At 47.3% G+C, this 10,176-nt stretch overlaps 1 protein-coding gene across 2 annotated transcripts in view; it reads right to left on the reverse strand.

Moving 5' to 3' along the window:
- LOC310730252 (cGMP-dependent 3',5'-cyclic phosphodiesterase-like) overlaps window positions 1-10,176 on the reverse strand; it is an 18,859-nt gene extending 8,683 nt beyond the window's left edge. For both annotated transcript variants that reach the window (XR_014534773.1, XM_083549141.1), the window contains exons 1-2: window positions 9,243-10,176; window positions 8,970-9,017 (exon numbers count right to left, since the gene is read on the reverse strand). Coding sequence is in view for 1 of the 2 variants with exons in the window: in XM_083549141.1 (XP_083405267.1) it covers window positions 8,970-9,017; window positions 9,243-9,296 (102 nt within the window). In the remaining variant the exon portion in view is untranslated. The remainder of the gene's footprint in view (window positions 1-8,969; window positions 9,018-9,242) is intronic.

A 10,176-nucleotide genomic window follows, 5' to 3' on the forward strand; every position in this document is an offset into this window, starting at 1 on the left:
GGGTGTGTGTGTGTGTGGTGTGTAAGTGTGTGTGTGGTGTGTAAGGGTGTGTGTGTGTGGTGTGTAAGTGTGTGTGTGTGTGTGTGTGGTGTGTAAGTGTGTGTGTGTGGTGTGTAAGTGTGTGTGGTGTGTAAGAGTGTGTGTGTGGTGTGTAAGTGTGTGTGGTGTGTAAGTGTGTGTGTGGTGTGTAAGGGTGTGTGTGTGTGTGTGGTGTGCAAGTGTGTGTGTGGTGTGTAAGGGTGTGTGTGGTGTGTAAGGGTGTGTGTGTGTGGTGTGTAAGTGTGTGTGTGGTGTGTAAGGGTGTGTGTGGTGTGTAAGTGTGTGTGTGGTGTGCAAGTGTGTGTGTGGTGTGTAAGGGTGTGTGTGGTGTGTAAGTGTGTGTGTGGTGTGTAAGGGTGTGTGTGTGGTGTGTAAGTGTGTGTGTGGTGTGTAAGGGTGTGTGTGTGTGTGGTGTGTAAGTGTGTGTATGTGTGGTGTGTAAGTGTGTGTGTGGTGTGTAAGGGTGTGTGTGTGTGGTGTGTAAGGGTGTGTGTGTGTGGTGTGTAAGTGTGTGTGTAGTGTGTAAGTGTGTGTGTGGTGTGTAAGTGTGTGTGTGGTGTGTGTGGTGTGTAAGTGTGTGTGTGGTGTGTAAGGGTGTGTGTGTGGTGTGTAAGGGTGTGTGTGGTGTGTAAGGGTGTGTGTGTGGTGTGTAAGTGTGTGTGTGTGTGGTGTGTAAGGGTGTGTATGTGGTGTGTAAGGGTGTGTGTGGTGTGTAAGGGTGTGTGTGTGGTGTGTAAGTGTGTGTGGTGTGTAAGTGTGTGTGTGGTGTGTAAGTGTGTGTGTGGTGTGTAATTGTGTGTGGTGTGTAAGTGTGTGTGAGGTGTGTAAGGGTGTGTGTGGTGTGTAAGGGTGTGTGTGGTGTGTAAGGGTGTGTGTGGTGTGTAAGGGTGTCTGTGGTGTGTGGTGTGTAAGTGTGTGTGTGGTGTGTAAGGGTGTATGTGGTGTGTAAGTGTGTGTGTGGTGTGTAAGGGTGTGTGTGTGGTGTGAAAGGGTGTGTGTGTGTGGTGTGAAAGGGTGTGTGTGTGTGGTGTGTAAGTGTGTGTGTGGTGTGTAAGGGTGTGTGTGTGTGGTGTGTAAGTGTGTGTGTGGTGTGTGTGGTGTGTAAGTGTGTGTGTGGGGTGTAAGTGTGTGTGTGTGGTGTGTAAGTGTGTGTGGTGTGTAAGTGTGTGTGTGGTGTGTAAGTGTGTGTGTGTGGTGTGTAAGTGTGTGTGTGGTGTTTAAGTGTGTGTGTGGTGTGTAAGGGTGTGTGTGGTGTGCAAGTGTGTGTGGTGTGTAAGGGTGTGTGTGGTGTGTAAGTGTGTGTGTGTGTGTGTGTGTGTGTGTGGTGTGTAAGTGTGTGTGTGGTGTGTAATTGTGTGTGGTGTGTAAGTGTGTGTGTGGTGTGTAATTGTGTGTGGTGTGTAAGTGTGTGTGAGGTGTGTAAGGGTGTGTGTGGTGTGTAAGGGTGTGTGTGGTGTGTAAGGGTGTGTGTGGTGTGTAAGGGTGTCTGTGGTGTGTGGTGTGTAAGTGTGTGTGTGGTGTGTAAGGGTGTGTGTGTGGTGTGTAAGTGTGTGTGTGGTGTGTAAGTGTGTGTGTGGTGTGTAAGGGTGTGTGTGTGTGGTGTGTAAGTGTGTGGTGTGTAAGTGTGTGTGTGGGGTGTAAGTGTGTGTGTGTGGTGTGTAAGTGTGTGTGGTGTGTAAGTGTGTGTGTGGTGTGTAAGTGTGTGTGTGGTGTGTAAGGGTGTGTGTGGTGTGCAAGTGTGTGTGTGGTGTGTAAGGGTGTGTGTGTGTGTGGTGTGTAAGTGTGTGTGTGGTGTGTAAGGGTGTGTGTGTGTGTGTGTGTGTGTGTGTGGTGTGTAAGTGTGTGTGTGGTGTGTAAGGGTGTGTGTGTGTGGTGTGTAAGTGTGTGTGTGTGGTGTGTAAGTGTGTGTGGTGTGTAAGGGTGTGTGTGTGTGTGGTGTGTTAGGGTGTGTGTGTGTGTGGTGTGTAAGTGTGTGTGTGTGTGTGGTGTGCAAGTGTGTGTGTGGTGTGTAAGGGTGTGTGTGGTGTGTAAGTGTGTGTGTGGTGTGTAAGGGTGTGTGTGTGTGGTGTGTGTAAGTGTGTGTGTGGTGTGTAAGGGTGTTTGTGTGTGTGTGTGTGTGTGTGTGGTGTGTAAGTGTGTGTGTGGTGTGTAAGGGTGTGTGTGGTGTGTAAGTGTGTGTGTGTGTGGTGTGTAAGGGTGTGTGTGGTGTGTAAGGGTGTGTGTGTGTGTGTGTGGTGTGTAAGTGTGTGTGTGGTGTGTAAGGGTGTGTGTGTGTGGTGTGTAAGTGTGTGTGTGTGTGTGTGTGGTGTGTAAGTGTGTGTGTGTGGTGTGTAAGTGTGTGTGGTGTGTAAGAGTGTGTGTGTGGTGTGTAAGTGTGTGTGGTGTGTAAGTGTGTGTGTGGTGTGTAAGGGTGTGTGTGTGTGTGTGGTGTGCAAGTGTGTGTGTGGTGTGTAAGGGTGTGTGTGGTGTGTAAGGGTGTGTGTGTGTGGTGTGTAAGTGTGTGTGTGGTGTGTAAGGGTGTGTGTGGTGTGTAAGTGTGTGTGTGGTGTGCAAGTGTGTGTGTGGTGTGTAAGGGTGTGTGTGGTGTGTAAGTGTGTGTGTGGTGTGTAAGGGTGTGTGTGTGTGTGTGTGTGGTGTGTAAGTGTGTGTGTGGTGTGTAAGGGTGTGTGTGTGTGTGTGGTGTGCAAGTGTGTGTGTGGTGTGTAAGGGTGTGTGTGGTGTGTAAGGGTGTGTGTGTGTGGTGTGTAAGTGTGTGTGTGGTGTGTAAGGGTGTGTGTGGTGTGTAAGTGTGTGTGTGGTGTGCAAGTGTGTGTGTGGTGTGTAAGGGTGTGTGTGGTGTGTAAGTGTGTGTGTGGTGTGTAAGGGTGTGTGTGTGGTGTGTAAGTGTGTGTGTGGTGTGTAAGGGTGTGTGTGTGTGTGGTGTGTAAGTGTGTGTATGTGTGGTGTGTAAGTGTGTGTGTGGTGTGTAAGGGTGTGTGTGTGTGGTGTGTAAGGGTGTGTGTGTGTGGTGTGTAAGTGTGTGTGTAGTGTGTAAGTGTGTGTGTGGTGTGTAAGTGTGTGTGTGGTGTGTGTGGTGTGTAAGTGTGTGTGTGGTGTGTAAGGGTGTGTGTGTGGTGTGTAAGGGTGTGTGTGGTGTGTAAGGGTGTGTGTGTGGTGTGTAAGTGTGTGTGTGTGTGGTGTGTAAGGGTGTGTATGTGGTGTGTAAGGGTGTGTGTGGTGTGTAAGGGTGTGTGTGTGGTGTGTAAGTGTGTGTGGTGTGTAAGTGTGTGTGTGGTGTGTAAGTGTGTGTGTGGTGTGTAATTGTGTGTGGTGTGTAAGTGTGTGTGAGGTGTGTAAGGGTGTGTGTGGTGTGTAAGGGTGTGTGTGGTGTGTAAGGGTGTGTGTGGTGTGTAAGGGTGTCTGTGGTGTGTGGTGTGTAAGTGTGTGTGTGGTGTGTAAGGGTGTATGTGGTGTGTAAGTGTGTGTGTGGTGTGTAAGGGTGTGTGTGTGGTGTGAAAGGGTGTGTGTGTGTGGTGTGAAAGGGTGTGTGTGTGTGGTGTGTAAGTGTGTGTGTGGTGTGTAAGGGTGTGTGTGTGTGGTGTGTAAGTGTGTGTGTGGTGTGTGTGGTGTGTAAGTGTGTGTGTGGGGTGTAAGTGTGTGTGTGTGGTGTGTAAGTGTGTGTGGTGTGTAAGTGTGTGTGTGGTGTGTAAGTGTGTGTGTGTGGTGTGTAAGTGTGTGTGTGGTGTTTAAGTGTGTGTGTGGTGTGTAAGGGTGTGTGTGGTGTGCAAGTGTGTGTGGTGTGTAAGGGTGTGTGTGGTGTGTAAGTGTGTGTGTGTGTGTGTGTGTGTGTGTGGTGTGTAAGTGTGTGTGTGGTGTGTAATTGTGTGTGGTGTGTAAGTGTGTGTGTGGTGTGTAATTGTGTGTGGTGTGTAAGTGTGTGTGAGGTGTGTAAGGGTGTGTGTGGTGTGTAAGGGTGTGTGTGGTGTGTAAGGGTGTGTGTGGTGTGTAAGGGTGTCTGTGGTGTGTGGTGTGTAAGTGTGTGTGTGGTGTGTAAGGGTGTGTGTGTGGTGTGTAAGTGTGTGTGTGGTGTGTAAGGGTGTGTGTGGTGTGAAAGGGTGTGTGTGTGTGGTGTGTAAGTGTGTGTGTGGTGTGTAAGGGTGTGTGTGTGTGGTGTGTAAGTGTGTGTGTGGTGTGTAAGGGTGTGTGTGTGTGGTGTGTAAGTGTGTGGTGTGTAAGTGTGTGTGTGGGGTGTAAGTGTGTGTGTGTGGTGTGTAAGTGTGTGTGGTGTGTAAGTGTGTGTGTGGTGTGTAAGTGTGTGTGTGGTGTGTAAGGGTGTGTGTGGTGTGCAAGTGTGTGTGTGGTGTGTAAGGGTGTGTGTGTGTGTGGTGTGTAAGTGTGTGTGTGGTGTGTAAGGGTGTGTGTGTGTGTGTGTGTGTGTGTGTGGTGTGTAAGTGTGTGTGTGGTGTGTAAGGGTGTGTGTGTGTGGTGTGTAAGTGTGTGTGTGTGGTGTGTAAGTGTGTGTGGTGTGTAAGGGTGTGTGTGTGTGTGGTGTGTTAGGGTGTGTGTGTGTGTGGTGTGTAAGTGTGTGTGTGTGTGTGGTGTGCAAGTGTGTGTGTGGTGTGTAAGGGTGTGTGTGGTGTGTAAGTGTGTGTGTGGTGTGTAAGGGTGTGTGTGTGTGGTGTGTGTAAGTGTGTGTGTGGTGTGTAAGGGTGTTTGTGTGTGTGTGTGTGTGTGTGTGGTGTGTAAGTGTGTGTGTGGTGTGTAAGGGTGTGTGTGGTGTGTAAGTGTGTGTGTGTGTGGTGTGTAAGGGTGTGTGTGGTGTGTAAGGGTGTGTGTGTGTGTGTGTGGTGTGTAAGTGTGTGTGTGGTGTGTAAGGGTGTGTGTGTGTGGTGTGTAAGTGTGTGTGTGTGTGTGTGTGGTGTGTAAGTGTGTGTGTGTGGTGTGTAAGTGTGTGTGGTGTGTAAGAGTGTGTGTGTGGTGTGTAAGTGTGTGTGGTGTGTAAGTGTGTGTGTGGTGTGTAAGGGTGTGTGTGTGTGTGTGGTGTGCAAGTGTGTGTGTGGTGTGTAAGGGTGTGTGTGGTGTGTAAGGGTGTGTGTGTGTGGTGTGTAAGTGTGTGTGTGGTGTGTAAGGGTGTGTGTGGTGTGTAAGTGTGTGTGTGGTGTGCAAGTGTGTGTGTGGTGTGTAAGGGTGTGTGTGGTGTGTAAGTGTGTGTGTGGTGTGTAAGGGTGTGTGTGTGTGTGTGTGTGGTGTGTAAGTGTGTGTGTGGTGTGTAAGGGTGTGTGTGTGTGTGGTGTGTAAGTGTGTGTATGTGTGGTGTGTAAGTGTGTGTGTGGTGTGTAAGGGTGTGTGTGTGTGGTGTGTAAGGGTGTGTGTGTGTGGTGTGTAAGTGTGTGTGTAGTGTGTAAGTGTGTGTGTGGTGTGTAAGGGTGTGTGTGTGTGGTGTGTGTGGTGTGTAAGTGTGTGTGTGGTGTGTAAGGGTGTGTGTGTGGTGTGTAAGGGTGTGTGTGTGGTGTGTAAGGGTGTGTGTGGTGTGTAAGGGTGTGTGTGTGGTGTGTAAGTGTGTGTGGTGTGTAAGTGTGTGTGTGTGTGGTGTGTAAGGGTGTGTATGTGGTGTGTAAGGGTGTGTGTGGTGTGTAAGGGTGTGTGTGTGGTGTGTAAGTGTGTGTGTTGTGTAAGTGTGTGTGTGGTGTGTAAGTGTGTGTGTGGTGTGTAATTGTGTGTGGTGTGTAAGTGTGTGTGAGGTGTGTAAGGGTGTGTGTGGTGTGTAAGGGTGTGTGTGGTGTGTAAGGGTGTGTGTGGTGTGTAAGGGTGTCTGTGGTGTGTGGTGTGTAAGTGTGTGTGTGGTGTGTAAGGGTGTATGTGGTGTGTAAGTGTGTGTGTGGTGTGTAAGGGTGTGTGTGTGGTGTGAAAGGGTGTGTGTGTGGTGTGAAAGGGTGTGTGTGTGTGGTGTGTAAGTGTGTGTGTGGTGTGTAAGGGTGTGTGTGTGTGGTGTGTAAGTGTGTGTGTGGTGTGTGTGGTGTGTAAGTGTGTGTGTGGGGTGTAAGTGTGTGTGTGTGGTGTGTAAGTGTGTGTGGTGTGTAAGTGTGTGTGTGGTGTGTAAGTGTGTGTGTGTGGTGTGTAAGTGTGTGTGTGGTGTTTAAGTGTGTGTGTGGTGTGTAAGGGTGTGTGTGGTGTGCAAGTGTGTGTGGTGTGTAAGGGTGTGTGTGGTGTGTAAGTGTGTGTGTGTGTGTGTGTGGTGTGTAAGTGTGTGTGTGGTGGGTAAGGGTGTGTGTGTGTGTGTGTGTGTGGTGTGTAAGTGTGTGTGTGGTGTGTAAGGGTGTGTGTGTGTGGTGTGTAAGTGTGTGTGTGTGGTGTGTAAGTGTTTGTGGTGTGTAAGGGTGTGTCTGTGTGGTGTGTAAGTGTGTGTGTGGTGTGTAAGGGTGTGTGTGGTGTGTAAGGGTGTGTGTGGTGTGTAAGGGTGTGTGTGGTGTGTAAGGGTGTGTAAGGGTGTGTGTGGTGTGTAAGTGTGTGTGTGGTGTGTAAGGGTGTGTGTGGTGTGTAAGTGTGTGTGTGGTGTGTAAGGGTGTGTGTGGTGTGTAAGGGTGTGTGTGGTGTGTAAGTGTGTGTGTGGTGTGTAAGGGTGTGTGTGTGGTGTGTAAGGGTGTGTGTGGTGTGTAAGTGTGTGTGTGGTGTGTAAGTGTGTGTGTGGTGTGTAAGGGTGTGTGTGGTGTGTAAGTGTGTGTGTGGTGTGTAAGGGTGTGTGTGGTGTGTAAGTGTGTGTGTGGTGTGTAAGTGTGTGTGTGGTGTGTAAGGGTGTGTGTGGTGTGTAAGGGTGTGTGTGGTGTGTAAGGGTGTGTGTGGTGTGTAAGGGTGTGTGTGGTGTGTAAGGGTGTGTGTGGTGTGTAAGTGTGTGTGTGGTGTGTAAGGGTGTGTGTGGTGTGTAAGGGTGTGTGTGGTGTGTAAGGGTGTGTGTGGTGTGTAAGTGTGTGTGTGGTGTGTAAGTGTGTGTGTGGTGTGTAAGTGTGTGTGTGGTGTGTAAGTGTGTGTGTGGTGTGTAAGTGTGTGTGTGGTGTGTAAGTGTGTGTGTGGTGTGTAAGTGTGTGTGTGGTGTGTAAGTGTGTGTGTGGTGTGTAAGTGTGTGTGTGGTGTGTAAGGGTGTGTGTGGTGTGTAAGGGTGTGTGTGGTGTGTAAGTGTGTGTGTGGTGTGTAAGGGTGTGTGTGGTGTGTAAGTGTGTGTGTGGTGTGTAAGTGTGTGTGTGGTGTGTAAGGGTGTGTGTGGTGTGTAAGTGTGTGTGTGGTGTGTAAGTGTGTGTGTGGTGTGTAAGTGTGTGTGTGGTGTGTAAGGGTGTGTGTGGTGTGTAAGTGTGTGTGTGGTGTGTAAGGGTGTGTGTGGTGTGTAAGTGTGTGTGTGGTGTGTAAGGGTGTGTAAGTGTGTGTGTGGTGTGTAAATGTGTGTGTGGTGTGTAAGGGTGTGTGTGGTGTGTAAGGGTGTGTGTGGTGTGTAAGTGTGTGTGTGGTGTGTAAGGGTGTGTGTGGTGTGTAAGTGTGTGTGTGGTGTGTAAGGGTGTGTGTGGTGTGTAAGTGTGTGTGTGGTGTGTAAGTGTGTGTGTGGTGTGTAAGGGTGTGTGTGGTGTGTAAGTGTGTGTGTGGTGTGTAAGGGTGTGTGTGGTGTGTAAGTGTGTGTGTGGTGTGTAAGTGTGTGTGTGGTGTGTAAGTGTGTGTGTGGTGTGTAAGTGTGTGTGTGGTGTGTAAGGGTGTGTGTGGTGTGTAAGTGTGTGTGTGGTGTGTAAGTGTGTGTGTGGTGTGTAAGTGTGTGTGTGGTGTGTAAGTGTGTGTGTGGTGTGTAAGGGTGTGTGTGGTGTGTAAGGGTGTGTGTGGTGTGTAAGTGTGTGTGTGGTGTGTAAGGGTGTGTGTGGTGTGTAAGGGTGTGTGTGGTGTGTAAGGGTGTGTGTGGTGTGTAAGTGTGTGTGTGGTGTGTAAGGGTGTGTGTGGTGTGTAAGTGTGTGTGTGGTGTGTAAGGGTGTGTGTGGTGTGTAAGTGTGTGTGTGGTGTGTAAGTGTGTGTGTGGTGTGTAAGGGTGTGTGTGGTGTGTAAGGGTGTGTGTGGTGTGTAAGTGTGTGTGTGGTGTGTAAGTGTGTGTGTGGTGTGTAAGTGTGTGTGTGGTGTGTAAGGGTGTGTGTGGTGTGTAAGGGTGTGTGTGGTGTGTAAGTGTGTGTGTGGTGTGTAAGGGTGTGTGTGGTGTGTAAGTGTGTGTGTGGTGTGTAAGTGTGTGTGTGGTGTGTAAGTGTGTGTGTGGTGTGTAAGTGTGTGTGTGGTGTGTAAGTGTGTGTGTGGTGTGTAAGTGTGTGTGTGGTGTGTAAGGGTGTGTGTGGTGTGTAAGGGTGTGTGTGGTGTGTAAGGGTGTGTGTGGTGTGTAAGTGTGTGTGTGGTGTGTAAGTGTGTGTGTGGTGTGTAAGGGTGTGTGTGGTGTGTAAGTGTGTGTGTGGTGTGTAAGTGTGTGTGTGGTGTGTAAGTGTGTGTGTGGTGTGTAAGTGTGTGTGTGGTGTGTAAGGGTGTGTGTGGTGTGTAAGGGTGTGTGTGGTGTGTAAGTGTGTGTGTGGTGTGTAAGGGTGTGTGTGGTGTGTAAGGGTGTGTGTGGTGTGTAAGTGTGTGTGTGGTGTGTAAGGGTGTGTGTGGTGTGTAAGTGTGTGTGTGGTGTGTAAGTGTGTGTGTGGTGTGTAAGTGTGTGTGTGGTGTGTAAGGGTGTTTAAGGGTCTGCAGTTTTTTTATCGTTAAGCAAATTTGATGAGTGAAACTGAAATAACTAGAACTAAACTACTAAAAACAATAACAATTCAATATAAAAACAAATCTTGTTTCTCTCAAAAGTATGTTTATTGTGTGTGTGTGTGTGTGTGTGTGTGTGTGTGTGTGTGTGTGTGTGTGTGTGTGTGTGTGTGTGTGTGTGTGAGTGTGTGTGTGTGTGTTTATACCTCCATTACTGATCCCTCAGAGCTGTAAAGGGCTGCCAGAACAGATTGCTGAAACAATAAAAAATGTTTTATAAACACATTACAATATTACAATACTTTACAAGCATCTAAAACTAAACAGCATGTTTATAGAAAAACATGTTATATCACAACAAATTTGTACAAATATTTTTCAAAAAAAAATTCAGGAAAAAATTCCATAAATCTTGATAAAAACTGATTATGAAGGAGAAATACCAGGTATTTTATAATGTTACTATTATTATTATTTACCGAGGCCACCTGGAAGGAGTTGTTTGTTCCTCGGTGGTCCAGATCATGGCACATGCAGGACACAAAGAGAGCAAGGATCTCAATGTCCCTGAAGAGGAAACACACACATCAGTGCATTTTCAAACCCATTACCTGTTTGAGTAAATTGAAAAGAATGACACATCAGAGAGTGTTTAAAATCAACACCAGGAACATGTCCTTCTTCATACACACATTAAATTAGCCCTGTAGCTATCGATTATTTCAGTAATTATATTCGAATAAGACATACGCTTTCTTTATTAAAGATTCAATAAAATTAATATAAATACAGATTAAATATACAAGAGAAAATAAGATGCATCAATTAAGATAAACAAATAATTTGTTTCCTTTTAAAAAACTCAAATTTTATTTCTGAAATTTCCTACAAAAATATCTGTAAAAACTAAACCCATTTAGTGCAAATACAAAGATATAAAAATTCTCAAATAAAAATATAAAAAAATGCATTTCAGTTTTCTGTAAAAAAATTTTTTAAAGTTAAAACTCTGTAATTCTGAATGTATTTTTCATAAACATCCAACATTTCTGGTGTATCCACTGGTGACCATGTTGTGGGCCTGAAGTGTGAAGCTGTTGGTGTATGAATGAGGCTCCTCTGCTTCATCCGTCTTGTTCCGTCTCCTTCAGAGCTGATTGTTAGACAGAGTTCTCTCCAGGGATCAGAGGCTCAGTTTAATACCATGTGATTCTACTGATTGTAGATGATTTCATTTTTATTGTGTAAAATTTTCAGGCACTGCAGAGGAGAATAAAGTCGGCTGCTAAAAATAAAATCTGAATTGCGAGAGAATAACGTCAGAATTAGGCAAATATTTTTGATGTGGTGGACAGGGCTTCCATATTCCTCCAGAGCTTCAGAGTTTAGCAGGTGGTTACATTATGTGTGTGT

Source organism: Silurus aristotelis (genome assembly GCF_946808225.1).
Source record: "Silurus aristotelis genome assembly, chromosome: 8".
Classification (NCBI taxonomy): Eukaryota; Metazoa; Chordata; class Actinopteri; order Siluriformes; family Siluridae; genus Silurus; species Silurus aristotelis.